Here is a 21331-nt window from a genome sequence, read left to right on the forward strand (position 1 = left end):
ACCACTTTTTCCAATGAAAGGCAATATTATTATTAGGGATATCAAGTACTGGCAGTGATGTAAAAATTTTGAGCTGCAGTAATTTTTGGCCAGCATATTTTGACTTAGAAAACCTGTGTTGCACCTAATATATACAGTATATTTGTCTTTCTGTGATCTTGTCAGATTAGTCATATACTGTTACTTGCGTTTCCATTCCCTCCCCTACCACCTTCCTAGCTGAGTAACATTTCCTTTTATTCCACCCCCATGACCTTCTTGCTGTCCCGCTATGTCCCCTCACTCTTGCACTGGGCGGCACTGGTGGAGCCATCGAAGTCCGTGCTGGAGTTTCCAGGACATGCAATACAGAAGTTCTGCCGGAATTCAGGCTGATAAAAGCCAATCGTACAGCGAATGCAGCGATGTAGAGTTGTGTTATAGTAATGGCCTGGTGAGCACTGGACTGTGGGAGAGAAAAGAGGAGTAAAGTAAAAATTAAACACAGTTAATCATTACTTCAGTAAGTCTAAAAAGTGGGGGATTAGAACAATACATATCTTGGAATAAATATAGTACAGAATATGTGTTGTAAAAGGGTAACAGAATCTCAGGAATTGCTTTAGGGAATAAGCATCACCTTGTGTCACCCAGTATGTGGCAGAAGGGTTGCTGGGGTCTACTGCAGAGGTCCAGAAAGTTTTAAAATATTAGTGCTAGGCTATGGCATGCCCTACTAGGGCTACATTAGTAGGATTTGTCGCCGAAAGTACTTCCTGACACAAACAGCCCATGTTTCACTTTGATGCTGGGAGCAACTGGAATATAAGAAGCACATACTAACAGCCAGAACTGCAAGAGGAGGAGGCAGTACTAAGGACATAACAATGGTGGATGCAGGCTAATTGGCATTGCCTTTAGATGTCCTGCTGCACTGGACCAAGGCCTGGTTGGTTTTATTCAAATTAGAGTTGAAAAAAAGATGAAAATAGATTGCATATGTATGTATTGTGTAAGGTACCTTACCCTTAGTTTCACAGTCTTGGAAAGATACGGCTCCTTCATGTCTAGTGCTCAGTCCCCCTCCACAAGGTATGCATTGCGTGCGCCCAGCTTCAGGTTGATACATACCACGTGGACATAATTGACAAGGTCGATAGCCATCTGTGGAGAACTGGCCTGAAAGGCACTGACCTGCAAAGTATATACAAATTATTTTTATTATATCAGAATAATAAACCCCTATGTCAGATAATTTACTAGTCTAGCAGTTTAAAGTGCTCACTGTATGATCATACCAGTACAAGCTGTATTATTAATGGCTCCTGGTGGTCCACTGGCTTCTGCCCCTGGGCACAGGTCACATAACAGTTGCCCTTCTTTTTCCTGGAAAGTCCCCTGCGGACATGTTTGACACTGATCCAGTTGACCATTGTAATATGTGCCAGGAGGGCAGCTAGCTGAGAGACAGGGAAAGGTGTAAGAAGAAAACTAAGGAAGTGTCACTTATTTTATGAGATAAGCATAACAATTGAAATGCTGAAATACCTTAGTGGCAAGCTAGATGTTTTCTGAAATGTAATACAGAAAACAAATTAAAGCTGAACTGCAGGCATATTTAACAGCACCATTTACTATTTAGCAATTCATTGGCTAGTGATATTTATTTTTACTTATAACCAGTCGCGGCCCGTCCATAGGGGGCGCACAGGCCCCTTTAAAAAAAAAATAGAAAAACATGTTCTTTAAGTGCACTGTGTTCGGGCGCCGGGCGCCAGACACAGTGCACTATGGGAAGCGTCACGTCAATGCAATCACGAGATTGCAGATGAGGCGCTTCATTTGCAGGTTTTTGACCTGCTTTGTGGCGCAATACTATGGGCGGGAGCTTTGTTCTTCTAATTAAGAGATTACTTCCTCTGATCCAGAGGGAACCCAGAAGTGACATTGGCAGCTCTGTGGAATGCACGGCCCGAGCAGAGCTGCCTGTAAGGTAAGTGAGGCTGTATTTGATGGGGCACAGTGAGGCTGCATTTGATGGGGCACAGTGAGGCTGCATTTGATGGGGCACAGTGAGGCTGCATTTGATGGGGCACAGTGAGGCTGCATTTGATAGGACACAGTAAGGCTGCATATGATGGGCCACAGTAAGGCTGCATATGATGGGGCACAGTGAGGCTGCATATGATGGGCACAGTGGCTGCATTCGATGCTCCACAGTGGCTGCATTTGATGGGGCACAGTGGCTGCATAAGGTGGGCACAGTAGCTGTAATTGATGGGGCACAGTGGCAGCATTTGATGGCACAGTGGCAGCATCTGATGGCACAGTGGCTGAATTTGATGGCACAATGGCTGCGTTTGATGGGCACAGCGGCTGCGTTTGATGGGCACAGTGTCTGCGTTTGATGGCACAGTGGCGGCAATTGATGGGCACAGTGGCTGCGCTTGATGGTACAGTGGCGGCAATTGATGGGCACAGTGGCTGCGTTTGATGGCACAGTGGCTGCGTTTGATGGTACAGTGGCTGCGTTTGATGGGCATAGTGGCTGCGTTTGATTGTACAGTGGTGGCAATTGATGGGCACAGTGGCTGTATTTGATGGGCATAGTGGCGATAATTGATGGGCACAGTGGCGGCAATTGATGGGCACAGTGGCGGCAATTGATGGGCACAGTGGCTGCGTTTGATGGGCACAGTGGCTGCATTTGATGGCACAGTGGCACAGTGGCTGCGTTTGATGGCACAGTGGCTGCAATTGATGGTATAGTGAGGCTGCAATTGATGGGGTTTTTCCCAGAATAATATGAATCTAATTCTTTGCGCAGTGCTGTCTCTGAGCATTATTTAACCCTTTCATGACTAAGCCTATTTTTGACATTTGGCGTTTACAAGTTAAAATCCGTATTTTTTGCTAGAAAATTACTTAGAACCCCCAAACATTATATATATATATATATATATATATATATATATATATATATATATATTTTTAGCAGAGAATCTAAAGAATAAAATGGCGATTGTTGCAATATTTTATGTCACGCGGTGTTTTAAACGCAACTTCTTGGGAAAAGGGACACTTTCATGAATTTTAAAAAAATTAAATAGTAAAGTTAGCCGAATTTTTTGTAAAATGTGAAAGATGATGTTACGCCAAGTAAATAGATACCAAACATGTCACCCTTTATAATTGCACACACTCGTGGAATGGCGACAAACTACGGTACCTAAAAATCTCCATAGGTAACGTTTTAAATTTTTTTACGGTTACCAGGTTACAGTTACAAAGGAGGTCTAGTGCTAGAATTATTGCTCTCACTCTGATGATCCCGGCGATACCTCACATTTATGATTTGAACACCGTTTACATATGCAGGCGCGACTTCCGTGTGCATTTTCTTTGCTGCGTGAGCTCGCAGGGAGGGGGCCGTTTTTTAAAAAAAAAAAAATTCTTATTTATTTTATTTATTTTTATATTAATAAATTGTGTTAAAAAAAAATTTGATGACTTTTGTTGCTGTCACAAGGGATGTAAACATCGAGCGGTTGATAAGAATACAAAGGTAACGCTGGAGATCAACAGACAAGTGTGAAGACGCCAGATGCAGGTGAAAGCTCTTCCTATTGCTCTCAAATCCCATATCTGCCATATTTGATCTTTTATCCTCAGATTATAGCTGAAGAAATATGAATTAATTGAACTTATAAGTTGAAACCCTTGCCGAGCTGAATCCGTTGTTCTTATAGCTGTTGTTGTTAAAGACTCTATACCTGAAACTTAGAAAATTGCAGCCCCAGTCCGGGGTGGAAGACGGACAGGGAGCTGGCTGGTGATGCAATCTGAACAACAACAGAATTAATATAAATTAATATAAACAGAGGAATGGCGCTTAAAAGTTGATTACTATAACTAAAGTCGCAATTTGAAGTATATCATTTCATCACCTACCTATTTGTTCTTTTTAATCGCAAGCTTAACTGCTTAGTTGATACTGTGGTATTAGAGGTGTGCAGTGGGACAGTGCTTTTTTTTTTTTTGTGTTGCTGTAACGTTGTGCAACAAATTGAAAACTGGTTAATCCCTAAAGGAAGAGGAGAAAGGAAGAAAACATTATGGTTGGGAAGCGAGCGGCTGATGAAAAAGCAAACCAGCACCAGCCACAACATCAGGCACAACAAGAAGGATCCCAGGTCACACGCTCTGCAAAAAAACAGACAAATCAAGCAAAAGTAGCAGCGGCAACTGCAGCAGCGGCAGCAACGAAGTTAGAGCGATTCGCTAGAACCTCCCTCTCACCAGCAAAATCATCACAACCAACTCATACAGGACCCTCAGGGGTTAGGAAAAATCAAAGTAGTGTGCCAATACCGGTGGTGTCAAGCCCAAGGACAGCGTCGCCTATAAGGGAACAAGGAGCGGGGAAAGTTGACACCATAAGTGGTGACATAGCCACTAGAAAGCTCTCTAATGTAATAGAGGCAGATATGGAGGGAGAGCAAAGGGGAAGAGCAGAAGAGCCTACAATGAGAGACCTCCTATAACCGCATGCAAGGAATCAATCGCAGGTCTGCATACCCAATTGAAAGGTATAAAGGAGGAACTCGCAGTGATGGGTGGCAGGTTGAAAGAGACCGTGGAAAGAACAACGATCCTAGAGGAAAGATTAAGTGCAGTAGAAGACACGTTATTCCCACTCAGACAAGATATCACTGAGATGAAGAAATACATAAAAGATCAGGCCGCCAAAATAGACGAATTAGAAAATAGAAATCAAGAAACAATGTAAGAGTAATTGGCATGCCTGAGCGGAGTGAGGGTCCTAACCCCATAGAATTTTTGGAGGGATGGGTTAAAGAGACATTTGGGGCCACAACTTTCTCTCCATTCTTTGGTATTGAGCGCGCACATCGAGTCCCCTTTAGACCTCGTCAGGGAAAAGAGTACCCAAGGCCCATAATTATAAAATTGTTCAACTTCAGAGATAAAATATCTTTGCTTCGGAAGGCAAGAGAAATGAGAGAGATCCTCTATAAAGGGGTAAAAATGTCATTATTTCAGGACTTTTCTCCAGAAATGCAAAAACGCCGAGCGGCATATATACCAATTAAACGTACGTTACAGCAAATCAAGATGGACTATGCACTGCTATACCCCGCCCATATGAGAGTGACTACTACAAATGGCATACACTTTTTTGATTCCCCACGGAATCAAAAACGGAAAACAGCACGGAATATAGAAGACGAGAGATCAGAGACTAATTAGACTTTTTCTTTTCTTTTTTTTTTTTGTTCCCTTGGACCCTGCAGCGGACAGAACATAGAAATAAAAATTGGTTTTTCGAAAACATAGGGGTAGTGGGAAGGGAAGGGGAAGATAGCGATAATAGTTAATAATCAATAAGAAATAAATAAATAACGTTGGTAAGTAAAACACAGGCCAGGGGGTGGAGGGGGATTAGTATAAAATAGTAGATTAGATATATATCAACTAGATTAAAATGAGGCTGATATGATGAAAGTATTTATCCTTAAAAACAAAAAAATTATTGCACATGAATAGCACTAAAAAATTGGTTGTAGAGGGGGGGGAGGGGGTGAGGTAAGGCCCCGAGGAGTAAGGGGGTATAGAGATGTATGGTATAGACAAGGTTGGATGGTGTATGTTGGGGAGTAAGTATGGGTGGGAGGTCAGGAACAAAGCCCCTAGGGTAGGCCCAGCTGGGCGGGGGGGGAGAGGAGGGCGGGAGAGGAAGGGGGGGCAGGAACGGGAGGGAGTAGGGTGGAAAGGGGGGAGGGGGGGAGGGTAGGCACTAGATGGGGTGGATTTATGCAAACGAGAAAGGGAAGATACCACAAGTATAAGTTTTGCCACAAATGTTTTTTATATTTCACAACCTATAAACGGGGGGAAAAAGGAATGGCATGTAGAAATGTATTGTACGCTGGCAGGGTCCTAGTGATAGTTAAAATCCAGAAGGATAATGGTAGTGTGATTTATTATTTATGCCGCTGCTTTCAGCTCTATGAGTACAGAAAATGCTTCGCTCTCATGCATGAGTAAGGGGGGGGGGGGGGGAGAGGTATCTTATTAATGACATGGAATGTAAGGGGGCTGGGGGATAGGGATAAGAGAAGTGCAATGTTTAAATATTTTGATAAAATGAAACCCCAGATAATTTGTCTGCAAGAAACACATATGCAGCCCGATTCTGTGCATTTATTGCGCTCAAGGAGATACCCGATACAGTTTCATTCTATGTATACCTCATATTCAAGGGGGGCTAGTGTAATGATCTCCTCGGATGTCTCCTTTGAGTGCTTGCAACAGAGGGTGGATAAGGAGGGAAAGTTTGTTTTTCTACTGTGTAAAATTAATGAACTAATTTGTATAATAGCCTCTATATATATCCCCCCGCCATTTTCAACAGTTCCCCTTGGGTGGCTTTCGCAATTTATGGCTTTACATCCGGATGTCCCGGTATTAGCGTTAGGAGATTACAATAATATCTTGGACAATTTTCTAGATAGAATGTCTTTGACACCTAAAAATACGAGACATACATCTGGTAGGACGGCTTTTGCTGCACTGCTTGAGGAACTGGGACTTCGGGATGTATGGAGGGAGAGACATGAAAAGGATAGATGTTACTCTTGTTATTCTGCATCACATGATGGTCTTTCACGTATCGATCTGGGCCCGGGGAACGAGCCACTTTTGCAGGGGTAGAGGACTCAGCATATGAGCGTCGCCTACTGTCTGACCACTCCCCATTCTGGGTACGGCTAGGTACCATTGGTACTTCGGGACGCCCCCTATGGAAAATTAACCCATATTGGTTAACCCTGTTTCTGCAGGTAGATAGAACGGGAGGGGTTTTACGGGAATTTCTGCAATTTAATGGGGGGTCTGCCAGTGCAGCGGTAATTTGGGATACACTCAAGGCATTCTTGAGGTTGCCTCATTAAAGAAATTGCGGGAGTCAAATCCCGATCCAGAGAGTGGGAAACTAGGGTACGGGAAGAACTGAAAGAAAGGGAACAGGCTTTAATAATGGACCCATCACAATCCAATCAAGAGTCATGGAGGGAGGCACAGGTAGTATACAACTCGGTGTGGTTATCTGCAGCAGAGAAGAGAAGATATTTTCAGCAGCAGAGCTACTTTGAAGAGGAGGAAAATACTGGTCGTCTTTTAGCTTTGATAGCCAGAGAGCAACGGGAATCTGCCAATATCCTAGCCGTAAGGACTGAATCTGGAGAGAAGCTGACTCTCAGCTCAAACATTTTAAATAGTTTTCAGCAGTTTTACAGGGATCTATATTCCAGGAAAAATAGGTACAAACCATCTGCCCTGGAAAAGTTTTTACAAACCTGTCCTTTTCCACGGTTAACGGAGGAGGAGAGGGAAATCTTGAACCACCCAATTTCACTGGCCGAACTAACAGAAGCATTGGAGGGGGCAACGCATCTTAAATCCCCAGGCCCAGATGGATTACCGGTGGAGGTATACTCTCATTATAGGGAGGTCCTCCTATCATTATTGTTGCAGACTATAAAGGAGGCTGGGGAAGTGGGTAGGTTACCAGACAGTATGCAAGAAGCAATAATAATAGTACTTTTAAAGCCAGGAAAAGATAGACTCCTAATGGATTCATATCGCTTTCCCGGGTAATCGGCAAGCTGGTTCATTGTGATCAATCTGGCTTTATGCCAATGCGCTCCACGTCTGATAATATAAGGAGGCTATATATGAATTTACAGATGCCAGTGGACAATCCGGGGGGCAGGGCCATTCTGTCACTGGACGCTATAAAGGCGTTCGATTGTGTGGAGTGGCCCTACCTTATGGAAATATTGGAAAGATTTGGAATGGGAGGTAAATTTATATCCTGGGTAAGGATACTCTATTTTAAACCTAGAGCCAGGTTGCGCATCAATGGTGTCCTCTCCTCTCCATTTGGATTGCACAGGGGGACTAGACAGGGTTGCCCGCTGTCTCCATTACTGTTCGCCTTGGCGATTGAACCCCTGGCTATATTGATCCGAAACTCACCAGAGGTAGTGGGGTTCCGTAGACATCAGAGAGAGGAAAAAATATCTTTATACGCAGATGATGCACTCATATATCTAGGGGACATGGCCTCTTCTTTGCGGGCAGTGATGGAGATAGTGGGAAACTTTGGCAGCTTCTCGGGCTTCGCTATCAATTCGTCGAAATCAACCATAATGCCATTAGATCAACCGAGGGATGGACTCCCAGAAGGAGCGGAACAAATAGCTATTGTTAATAGCTTTAAATATTTGGGAGTGATGGTATCCCTAGAGCCGTCTGAGTATCTTCGACTGAATCTGGGGCCACTACTTACCAGACAGAAAGAAAAATGTAATAGTTGGTGCAGGCTTCCATTATCAGTTATAGGACGAGCAAATCTAGTAAAAATGGTATGGGCCCCACAGCAACTGTATGTTCTTCATAACTCACCAATATGGATTTAAAAAAAGTGGTTCAGGCTAATAGATATATTAATGAGAGAATTGATATGGAAAAAAAGGTGCCTAGAATTAGCTTGGAAACACTGCAATATGAAAAAGATAAAGGAGGGTTGTCAATACCTCATCCCAAGTTATATTTCTTGGCATCACAGTTACAACAAATGGCAGGATGGGGTCGAAAGGGAAATGAGGACCCTATATGTAAATTGGTGACCATTTCGGAACACACACTAGCGGCGGCCTCCCATCTAGAAATGGATTTACCAAACATGAAGGGTTTAGAACCCACAAGTTCTCTTTTTAAAAGGGTATGGGGGGAGATCCGGAAAATATTGAAAATAACGGGTGTGCTCCCATTTACACCAATATGGCACAATAAAAGATATACTGAGGTCCAGGAATTGCGAGGTTTCTCACACTGGAAGAAAAAGGGGATCTGGTTTTTCTCACAGCTCTACGAGGGGGAAGTGCTAAAGTCATACGAACAACTATGTAGGGAATTCCATTTGCACCCTAGGGGCTTTTACCAATACCTCCAACTTCGCCATGCGCTGCAGGAGCAACAAATAACTCATTCTTTAGGAGTAACAACAGTCCCACTATTGAGTGAAGTTTTAAAACCAGACACAAGGAAAGGATTAATAACAAAAATATATAGGGAATTACTGACTGCGTCCCAGGATCATACATCATTAAAGTGTCGAAAAAAATGGGTAGAGGATGTAGGCGAGATAGATGATAATCAGTGGGAAATGGCACTCGAAGCTATCCCAGTGGTCTTGTTGTCTGCATCACAAAGGCTGACACAATTATTTATTCTGCATAGGGCTTACAGGACACCAGTGCAACTCCACAAATGGGGGGGGGGGGTAGGGATTCCTCGTTGTGCCCTAAGTGTGGAGTGCACAGGGGGGATTTTATCCATTTAATATGGAGGTGCCCAAAGTTGCACAGGTATTGGGATGCGGTATCCCGATGCATCTCTAGGTTAGCGCAAGTCCCTATTCCCTTGAACCCGACAATTTACTTGCTTGGTGCTATTAATGTAGAAATGTTCCCGGGAGGAAAGTTTCTTATGTTAACCAGATTGATGTACTTAGCTAGAAAACTTATTGCAAAACACTGGATGGCCTCTACGGTACCCACAGGGAAGCAATGGATCTCATACGTAAATTCTCTCTTTCCTAGAGAACGACTGGCCTATAGCCGTAGAAGCGACAAGGGTAAATTTGATAAAATATGGCAACCTTGGTTGGGGGATGCGGACTTGGCCCCTCATCAACTGATAGTGGAAAAGCTTCAGATGTAGAGATTTAGGGGGATTGGGAGAGAGGAAAGAGTAGATAAAATGGATATGGAAAGGGAGGAAGAGAGAGGAGAAAGAATGAAAGGGGAGAAGAAGGAACAAGGACAGCAAGTGGGCCCGAAGAGGTGATGACTGCATAACTAGTCAAGAAAATAATAGGTTGTGGGGGTAAATGAGGGAGTGGTGAACAAAATGTTGTAATTCATAGGTGACGTTTGTCGTGGTGGAGGTGGGGGAGGGAGGGGGGAAGGAATGGAATAGGTAAAAGGCTGGGATAAGACTTAATAATGAAAATGTAATAGTGATATGAAATTGGGTTTGAACATTAGAATGGGTTTGTATAATTTTATAGAAATTGTATTATCATATATTATGTGCGATTGTCATGAAAAATGTATGCATTATATCAAAATAAAAAAATTTTTCTGATAAAAAAAAAAAAAAAAATTTTTGTTGACTTGGGTCCTGCCCCAGGGGACATGGATCAATGCAAAAAAAAGTTTTAAAAACGACCATTTTTATGGGAGCAGTGATTTTAATAATGCTTAAAGTGAAACAATAAAAGTGTAATATTCCTTTAAATTTCATACCTGGGGGGTGTCTATAGTATGCCTGTAAAGGGGCGCATGTTTCCCCTGTTTAGAACAATCTGACAGCAAAATGACATTTCAAAGGAAAAAAAGTCATTTAAAACTACTTGCGGCTATTAATGAATTGCCGGTCCGACAATACACATAAAAGTTCATTGATAAAAACGGCATGGAAATTCCCCACAGGGGAACCCCCGAACTAAAATTTTAAAAAAAAAATGACGTGGGGGGTCCCCCTAAATTCCATACCAGGCCCTTCAGGCCCTTCATGGATGCGGCGCGGCCCGAGGAGAAGAAGGGAAGAAGACACCGCGGATGAAGATGCAGGACGAGAATACCGGAGGAAGAACCAGAAGAACCAGAAGAAGAAGAAGATGGAGGAAGAAACCGAAGGCAGATAGAAGACAGAAGAAAGAAGAAAAAAGAAGCATTTAAATAAAGGACTTGTCAAAAACTGTCTCTTGTCATTTTTAACATTTTTGACAGTTTTTTTTGTGAAATGGTAGGGGTACTTTTGTACCCCCTTACCATTTTACACAGGGGGGAGGGCCGGGATCTGGGGGTCCCCTTGTTAAAGGGGGCTTCCAGATTCCGATAAGCCCCCCGCCCGCAAACCCCCACAACCACCAGGCAAGGGTTGTGGGGATGAGGCCCTTGTCCCCATCAACATGGGGACAAGGTGTTTTGGGGGGCTACCCCAAAGCACCCTCCCAATGTTGAGGGCATGTGGCCTGGTACGGTTCAGGAGGGGGGGTGCTCTCTCATCCCCCCTCTTTTCCTGCAGCCTGCCAGGTTGCGTGCTCGGATAAGGGTCTGGTACGGATTTTTGGTAGGACCCCACGCCATTTTTTTTTAAATTTTGGCACGGGGTTCCCCTTAAAAACCATACCAGACCTGAAGGGTCTGGTATAGATTTTGAGGGGGACCCCATGTCAATTTTTTAAAAAATGTTGGTCGGGGTTCCCCTTAATATCCATACAAGACCTGAGGGGCCTGGTATGGAATTTAGGGGGACCCCCCACGTCATTTTTTTAAAAAATTTTGGTTTGGGGTTCCCCTGTGGGGAATTCCCATGCCGTTTTTATCAATGAACTTTTATGTGTATTGTCGGGCCGGTGTTCTGCCGAGAAAGTTCCCCCCTCTACTGCGCAGGCGCTGCGCCTGCGCAGTAGGATCCAGCGGAAATAGCCGAAGCGGAATAGCTGAAAATCAGCTGTACACGGCGCCTGTAAGAGGGCCCCTCGCGGGCTCGCTTCGCTCGCCACGCTTAGGGCACGGCCTCGCTTCGCTGCGCCTGCGCAGTACAGGGGGGAACTTATCCGCCGAAGGAACTTATTCGGCAAGACACCGGCAATTCATTAATAACCGCGAGTAGTTTTAAATGACTTTTTTTCCTTTGAAATGTCATGTTGCTCTCAGACTGTTCTAAACACGGAAAACATGCGCCCCGTTACAGGCATACTATAGACACCCCCCCCAGGTACGAAATTTAAAGGAATATTACACTTTTATTGTTTCACTTTAAGCATTATTAAAATCACTGCTCCCGAAAAAACGGCCGTTTTTAAAACTTTTTTTTTCATTGATCCTTGTCCCCCTGGGGCAGGACCCAGGTCCCCAAACACTTTTTATGACAATAACTTGCATATAAGCCTTTAAAATTAGCACTTTTGATTTCTCCCATAGACTTTTAAAGAGTGTTCCGCGGCTTTCGAATTTGCCGCGAACAACCCAAATTGTTCACTGTTTGGCGAACGGGCGAACAGCCAATGTTCGAGTCGAACATGAGTTCGACTCGAACTCGTAGCTCATCCCTATTCATAACTAATGTCCTCCAAACCCTTTATTAGCTTTGTTGCCCTTCTTTGTACTTGCTCCATTTCCAGTACATACTTCCTGAGGACTGGTGACCTGAACTGGACAGCTTACTCCAGGTGCGGCCGGACCACAGTCTTGTAGATCATTGCCCTGCTTAGCTTAGTGTCGTGCGCAAATACAGAGATTGAACTGTTTACCCCATCCACCAGGTCATTTATGAACAAATTAAATAGGATTGATCCCAGCACAGAACCCTGTGGGACCCCACTACCCACCCCTGACCATTCTGAGTATTCCCCATTTATCACCACCCTCTGAACTCGCCCTTGTAGTCAGTTTTCAATCCATGTACTCACCCTATAGTCCATGCCAATGGACCTTACTTTTTACTGTGGGAACTGTGTCAAATGCTTTTGCAAAATCCAGATACACCACGTCTACGGGCCTTCTTTTATCTAGAAATGTTATCTAGAAATGCTTCAATGTTGTATTAAGTAGTTTGCCTGTATTCCACATTCAAGGACTTGTATAGATGGACATTTAGGGGGAGATTTATTAACATGGGTGCACACAGAATCTAATGCAGCTGTGCATAGTAACCGATCAGTCCCACTGTCAGCAGGGTGGATTCCTCCCTCCACTTCACTTGTGTGGGTGGAGGAATCCATTTGTGTTTTTTTTATTCAGTATGGTTGGATTTACTCTGGGTATTCCTTAAGAAACAAAGTTTTCATTCTATTTTCTCATTCTCCTTCAGTGATTCAAGGCAAATATCCTTCCTCCTTACCACATTTTCCCCACATTCTGTGATGTCCTGGAGTGCAGTTTTCTCCCCTTTCAGTTGCCATGCCACCCTTTTGTGCTACCTCATATTCTACAGATGCTAAACGTATCACAAATCTTTCTTGATTAATAGATTTCCTCAAGGATTTCAGTATGGATTTAATTTTGCGTTCCAGTCGCTGGCGGAGGCATGTCAGTGAACAACTTGCTGGGGAAAATAAAAATGAAAAATATTTGACAAGGTACAACTCTTTTTAAACTGAAACTCCTATATGTAGTCCAACAAATGAACCATGGCTGAACTCCAAATAAACCTCAGTAATAATCTTTATCTAAACTTCTTTACATTGGTATAAAGCTTAACACAGAACTTCTAAACAAGTCACAACTTCTAGTTTTATTTCACCTGCATTTCATCAGCCTTCAATTTTTCATGCCATCACATTTTATGTGGCATATTCCTTTTTTTATTATTCTGATCCATAACTTTTAATTTCTTTACAATACTAAGACTTATGTCAGGTTATGAAAACACTTACAAGTGGCCTCCTCCACTTTGACTTCAGCTTCCAACTCCAATGAGATCCTGGTAACTTCCTTATTGGGAGAAGAGCGAGTGCTACGGCCTTTATTCCTCAACAGAGAGTCACATTTCAACTGAATATATGTTAGCCGGCAGTCTGAGCATAGTGCATGAGAACCTGATTAGGACAAGATAAGCAAACTGATCATAAGAAATAGCAAGAAGAGAAAAAAACTACTTAGCAGTAACTGAATTCTCTTATCTGCATTTCTACCCCTCCCTGGTTAATCTCTGTTCTTTCTTTTTTTTTTTCTCCTGAATGTCCACTTTTTAATGCCTTTCCCACAATTCCTTTTCATCCTCTCTTCCTACCACTTTTGGCCTTCTCCATTTCTCATACTTCCATGTCTTGCGCTTTCCTCCCCTCTTGCTGATCTGCCACGCACTCTCAGGCCACATCTGGAATCTTTAAGTTTGAAGGATGCTCTCTGCTTTACTGGTGGCACCAGAGTTTCTGAAATAAGAAATGAAAAATTATTAAAAAGTATATAAGCCCTAACAATGATTTTTTTTACATTATTTGGTCTCCTTTCATCTGTTAAAGGAGAACTCCAGGCAAAAAAAAAGATCTGTGCCCCACTGCATGGGTTAACTGCTTGGTTCTTGTCTAGGGAATTTCAGAGCGGAGATATACTTACTGTATATACTCGAGTATAAGTCAAGATTTTCAGCCCTTTTTTTTGGGCTGAAAGTGCCCCCTTCGACTTATACTCGAGTCACCGCCGTCTGCCTATTGTCGTGCTATTACTAATCGGCAGCCAATTACTGTTCAAAAGCCGCGCCTCCTCCTCGTCTGCGATAGGCAGAAAACTCCATTTCCCAGCAGTCAGTGTACAGCCTATCACGAACATTCTCTCATCCTTGTCCGTGGTATGAGGATGAGAGAATGTCCATGATAGGCTGAATGCTGACTGCTGAGAAATGGAGTTTTCTGCCTATCACGGACGAGGAGGAGGCACGGCTTTTGAACAGTGAATGGCCGCCGAGTAGTAATAGCACACGCTGATCGGTGCAGAGCGGCACACGGAGGCATGCACAGGACACAGATAGGATGCACACATACACAGGACACAGACACATGCACACATACACAGGACGCAGACACATGCACACATACACAGGACACAGGTACAGGACACAGGTACATATACACATGACACATGCACATATACACAGGACACATACACAGGACACATACACAGGACACAGGTACAGGACACATGCACATATACACATGACACATGCACATATACACAGGACACATGACACATGCACATATACACAGGACACATGCACATATACACAGGACACATGACACATGCACATATGCACAGGACACATGACACATGCACATATACACATGACACATGCACATATACACAGGACACATGCACATATACACAGGACACATGACACATGCACATATGCACAGGACACATGCACAGGACACAGGGAGGTATACAGCTGCAGATGGGCATTGTTGACCCTCTTTTTCCACTTACAGTAGCTGCTGCATTTCTCACCCCCCTCTTATGCTCGGGTCAATACGTTTTTCCATTTTTTTTGTGGTAAATTAGGGCCTCAACTTATACTCGGATCGACCTATACTTGAGTATATACGGTACCTAATCTGTTGTTTCTTCAAGCAAAAGACCGATCCCTGCCACTCCTGCCTCCCTGCACGCTAGTGATCTTGTGAATAAACTGTTCCTGTCATCATCATGCCCATAGACCTGTTCTGGATGTGAGGACGGAAAGAACAGTCCACTGCTTGACCTGAGGGAGTGCGGTTTTCTGGAGGATCGAAAGATCAGGTAGGTATAGCCTTTTGGTGCACCACTTGACAAAATGATTAGTTAACCTATGCAGTGTGGAATGGGAATTTTTTTTTTTTCATGGAGTTCTGCTTTAAATATACCCTTGAAAGCATTTTGTTAAATTTGTTAATAATAGAGGAACTAGACAGCAGAGAGAAATTACACTGGGATAATGATTTACTAAAGGCAAATATACTGTGCACTGCAAGTGCACTTTAAATACATTTGCTCTAGATCTGAGGGGAAGCTCTGAAATGAGGGAAAGCTATGCTGGTTTCTATCATCCAATCATATACAAACAAAAATTCAGTTTTTTTTATACTCCTTGCATGTGACTGAGTATTCTTTGCAAAGTGAAGTTTTACTTAATTTACCAAGCTATGGAGCAAGTGTACTAGCAGTGCACCTTATATTTGCCTTTAGTAAATCAACCCCTTAATGCTTTGGAGAGAGGCAAGTAAAGACTACAGAAATATGTGCTTTGTTCATATTTCATGTTTGAGGTTTACAACCATTTTAAGGATTGAAAAATAATTTAGATTAGAAAGCCTATAGGTTTAACTATCACTAGAGCTGGCAGTGCATCTGTTATAAGACCTTTCACGCTTGCAATTAAGATTATATCAAGCTGTTGGAATATGATTAATTGCATGTGTAACTCTGAGTTTGTCTTATAATGGCTAAATCAAACAGTTTTGTAACAGCATTACATGGTATGAGCCTTGGTAGATGTCTAAGATCTGTGAAAAGGCCAGTTGGAGGGTGGGGAATTAGTAAAACCAATGATTTTATCCCAAAGAGATTACACTTAATGATTTTTTTAGGAGATGTAAGAAACAGAGATTTTCTAAAGAACTGTACACTGTGCCCTGGTGCCTGGGACAGTACAGAAGATGTGGCTGTAGGACTGAAATTAGCTATAGCTTAGTAGCTTTATTGCTTTTGCGAATGATCATGGAAAGCTAAGGGACCAGAAAATTATTTTGTTAGGGTCCATACAATTATAGTTTCCCCCATCGTAATAGTCATTAAGTTACCAGTGGAGTGATGGTTAGTATTCTGTTTAGAGCTGAGTCCAAGTTTATGCGCTGGAGATCCACAGCTGAAGATGTAAGTACTGTCTGACTCTGCACAGAGAAACAGAAAACTATTTATTATTGTTGTTATTAGTACCATTAATATTATACAAGATTTACAAAGTAGACTAATTTTACAAAAACAGCAATATTTAAATAAAATATCTGAACATATGAATACATTTCCTTAATTTACTTTTAGTTCCCTCAGCAAATATTTACTGTTTATATTCATTTAAACTTCCCTTTTAGTGCATGAGAACCAATGAACCGGATATTTTCCGTTATTTCATATGTAATTTAAAAAAAACACAAAATCTGCATCTTTGACACAGAAATTAATGTTTCTGATTTAATGTGCATGTAAATTATATCTAAACTTCTCTTATTTGTTTTATTTTGTTCTGTTAAATATACCATTGAAAGGTTTTTGTTATATTTGTTCTACAAGTGCAAAACTACCAGTTGATCCTACTAGAAATCATGTAACCCCCTATTTTCCTGAAGTGATCCGACAATGCTGAACTGAAATATCAAACATCATTATCAGCTTTGCCCAGTTTACATCTGTGAACTACTGAATATTTCCAACCATGTTATGGAGATGATGAGAAGGTGTGGTGTTATGTGGTTCTAACACACTTCCTGCCCTACAATGACAACGCTGCTTCTCCATAGAGACAGTACCCTTGGACAGGAAGACCGTTAATACCAGTTTAAAATAAAATAAATTTTAAAAAACCTGAAGAAAAAATACAGCCATCTAAGGACTTTTAAGACACAATATATTATATTTTTGTTCTTGGGTTTAGACTTTAATTTTTGTAATTACTTTTTTAATAGATACAGTTCTTAAGACAAGCCTCATGCCACAAATGATATTTTATACCCTACAGCTAATCCACCTGAAGCTTTGCAAATTACCTGGCTGCAGCAAAGTCTTGGAGCTACAGGTGAGAGAGCAGGTGTCTTTCTTCCCATTTCGAGAACATATCATAGCCGCACAGGAGGACATGCCAGTCGTCATACATTTTACCAGCTCTAAGGGTCAAAGGAAATGTTTAATAAGTGTTTCCTATAACATACCTATAAGATGTGCTACAAGCCTCGTACACACAATCGGATTTTCCACAGACAAAACCTCTGACTTTTGTCCGAAGGGCGTTGGCCAGGAACTTCTCTTGCATACAAACGGCAAGGAATTGTTGGCCAACAAACATGAATGTAGTGATGTAGTACGTGATTTTTCAGCTCTTTAGCGCCACCCTTTGGGCTCCTTCTGCTAATTTTGTGTTAGTAGAAGTTTGGTGAGTGTTGATTTGCGCTTTTCATTTTGCACTTTTCAGTTCATTTCTGAACGGCCGTTCATCAACCAGCCATGTTGCGGAATCGGAGGAGATAACGTATTATTTGTTATTGGCCTTGGAGTTATTGCTTTGACCCAAGTCCAGTCCAGGAACAGGAGGAGGATTTCTTGGACAAAACAATTGGTTGCTTTATTAATCGTGACCAATTATGTCATATGCCTTTGCTGCGGGAGCTCCAGGAGAATAATCCGGATGATTTTCGGAATTATCTCCGGATGACGGACCCCTGCTTTCACCAACTCTTGGCATTGTTGACCCCCTATATTAAGAAGAAGGACACATGCATGAGGCTTTTATTTTATTTTTTGTTTGAATAATGATTTGATTTGGTATATTTTCTAGATTTTTGGATGCATAGAATGCACTTTTTGGTTAAGTTCTATTGGCAGATAGCATGTCTAATTTTATTTGTTTTCTTTTTTTAATGCACAATAAAAAAATTGTGGAGAAAAAAAAAACAAGCATAATAATATGCTTGATATCACTAGAAAAAAAAAGCCCTTCAAAATGTGTTTGCCATAACTCCGTCAGCATCACCAGCAAAGCAGCTTCATTATTATCCCATTAAAGAAGAAGAGAATGTGCGCTGCATTTCGAGATTTCATAATTTGCACGAATGTTAATTCTCCATTACGAACACTAGTTTACAAGACTGACCGCTTCCAGCTTGTCCTTGCTTCTGAGCTTTTGTCCGACGGACTTGTGTACACACGCTCGGAAAATCCAACAACAGACAAATGCCTGTGGAAAATTTTAAAGCCTGCCATCAACATTTGTCCGCAGGAAAATCTGAAAACATTTGTCCGATGGGGCATACAAACGGTTGGATTTTCCGCCAACAGCCTGTCATCACACATTTCCCGTCGGAAAATCCGATCGTGTATATGTGGCTTAAGACATTACCTACAATTGATATTCTCTTTAAACAATTTGGTAGTCATTTCTATAGTTTTTTTGACCCTCCATTGACATAAAGATCTGCCTCAGATCTCAACTCTATACTGACCAAAATATACCTTTAACAATTTACCCTATCCAAAGGCAAATCTCACAGACACACATAGACTCGTGGGCATAAAAAAGTGATGTATGTACACAGATAGAACTATAATTTTCAGGTTTTTTTTTTTTTTTTGTATGTTTTTGTTTTGGTTGTAAAAATTACCTCTTATGCCCTGTACACACGGTCGGATTTTCCGATGGAAAATGTGTGATAGGACCTTGTTGTTGGAAATTCCGACCGTGTGTGGGCTCCATCACACATTTTCCATCAGAATTTCCGACACACAAAGTTTGAGAGGTTGATATAAAATTTTCCGACAACAAAATCCGTTGTCGGAAATTTCGATCGTGTGTACACAAATCCGACGCACAAAATGCCATGCATGCGCAGAATAAATTAAGAGACGGAAGCTATTGGCTACTGCCCCGTTTATAGTCCCAGAATCTGTGTTTTACGTCACCGCGTTCAGAACGATCAGATTTTCCGGCAACTTTGTGTGACGGTGTATATGCAAGACAAGTTTGAGCCAACATCCGTCTGAAAAAATCCATGGATTTTGTTGTCTGAATGTCCGATCAATGTCTGATCGTGTGTACGGGGCATTAATGTTTATATGATAAAAAATAAGATTTGCAGTGCTCTAAACCCCATCAAAATTGCAAAACACTTACCTACACAGTCTTTCTGATTCCAGTGAAGTTTAAAGCCAGCTGGACAGGTGCACTCAAAGCCTCCTGGTATATTGATGCAACCATATTTGCAGCCTCCTTTGTTAATGCTGCATTCATCTATATCTAGGATTTGACAAAAGTAAATTACATGTTTTGTATACATTTAAATGGTTCTTTATCACACCTACAAGTTGATCATGGACAAAGGTGTTAAGACGTTCCCCACGTTATAACAAACCTATTGGTTACCATATGTGGAACTCTCCGGTATCTCCAGATTAAACTTTTTAGAAAATGTTAGGTTCCCTTTTGCACATTCTCCAGGCCTTATATACTCTGCTAACATCTCCCTCTTCATCCCAACTCCTGACGTACATGCGACAATACAATACTGATCTAGGGTCAGCTATCAAGGAAGAGTGATGGTATCAAATTTAGGAAACTGTGAAGTCTAGTTCTAGCCTTTGAAACCAACTGCAAGGTTGTGATGAGATGGTATATCGTCCAAGCCTGAATCGCCTGTTACGTACCTGGCCTTTCACTTTTACGTTTTTGAAGATGTGGACAACTGGGAACCTTTTTTTATACCTGGTGGCCTGCCCAGTGGTCCAGATATTCTGGACAGATATTTTTTCACTTTTTGCTAGCCTTATGGGACAAGTGATCCCTTAGATACCAAAATTGCTCTCCTTTGTGTCAAATCACTAGACCTATTTACAGCCCCATTTAAATTTTTGAGACATGTCCTCACCACAGTGAAACCAACAATTGCAAAAACTTGGAAATCCCTTATCCTCTCCATGGTTAAAGTTAAGTCAAGAGTTACAAAGACTATGCTACACAAGAAAATAGAGGCAAGAAAATCCCATACAATGGGAAACTACACAACTACCTGGTACCTTTGGTTTACGCATTGTCTACCTAGTGGAACAGATTCTTTTCAACTAGGCCTTTAAATCAGGACCATGGCCCTGTTTATATAACATATAATTTCCTATATACCAACTTTCTTCCCCCCTCCTATACTCCTCTTTTCTCCCTTATTTTACCTTTTTTGTTTACCTTATCAGGGACAAATATACTGGTGTTAAATATATCATGTTCCTTCTACCCTATATTGTTAATAGGACAAATGATGTTTCAAGTCAGTTTGAGTTTCTGTTTTCTATTCGACAAGTCCTATGCATTTCTATACTTTCATCACTATGAAAATGTTTACTGTACCTGTTAAAATGTGAAACTAAACAATAAAAACCACTGAACCATAAGTGGTTGTTTTAATATCCCAGGCCTTGCAAAACCTTTTATCTATGTTGAGTATTAGACTTGTAGGTCAGCAAAAAACAAATAATAGTACGACTGGTGGTAAAAATGGAGCTCCACCCAAAAGGGGAAGTTCCGCTTTAGGCATTTCTCCCCCTCTCCTATGCCACATTTGGCATGTCATTTTTTTGGGGGGGGGGGCGCCAGGTACCTAGTTTTGACAGGTACCCACTCCCACTTATGCTCGGGCCACCTAGGTGACTCAAGCGGAAGTTCTCCTCTCCCCCTCCCTGCAATCCTCTGGGACACGTCACAGGTCCCAGAAGATTGCCTGGCCATTGAGGAGGCGCAGCATGACTCTCACATGCGCAGTGCGCACCCAGCTGTGAAGCCTCAAGCCCTCACTGCTGGGTGCCCAGACTTGTAATGCCGGCCCCAGGGAGAGGCGAGGGAGAGCAGCGAGGGTTTGGGCAGCTGCATCGCTGGATCCTGGGACAGGTGAGTCTGGGTTTATTAAAAGTCAGCAGCTAAAAAATTTGGAGTTGCTGACTTTTAAAAAACACAAACACGACTGGAA

The 21331-nt window shown here is 42.1% G+C and overlaps 1 protein-coding gene across 1 annotated transcript in view; it reads right to left on the reverse strand.

Moving 5' to 3' along the window:
• Positions 1-21331, reverse strand: part of SCUBE3 (signal peptide, CUB domain and EGF like domain containing 3) — a 189253-nt gene that overhangs the window by 19017 nt on the left and 148905 nt on the right. The window contains 9 exon segments of the mRNA XM_073616014.1: positions 284-445; positions 1006-1173; positions 1278-1439; positions 12979-13182; positions 13514-13675; positions 13898-14011; positions 16412-16501; positions 17375-17491; positions 19492-19614. Of these exon segments, the coding sequence (XP_073472115.1) occupies positions 284-445; positions 1006-1173; positions 1278-1439; positions 12979-13182; positions 13514-13675; positions 13898-14011; positions 16412-16501; positions 17375-17491; positions 19492-19614 (1302 nt within the window).

This window comes from Aquarana catesbeiana, linkage group LG02, assembly GCF_042186555.1.
Source record: "Aquarana catesbeiana isolate 2022-GZ linkage group LG02, ASM4218655v1, whole genome shotgun sequence".
Lineage (NCBI taxonomy): Eukaryota > Metazoa > Chordata > Amphibia > Anura > Ranidae > Aquarana > Aquarana catesbeiana.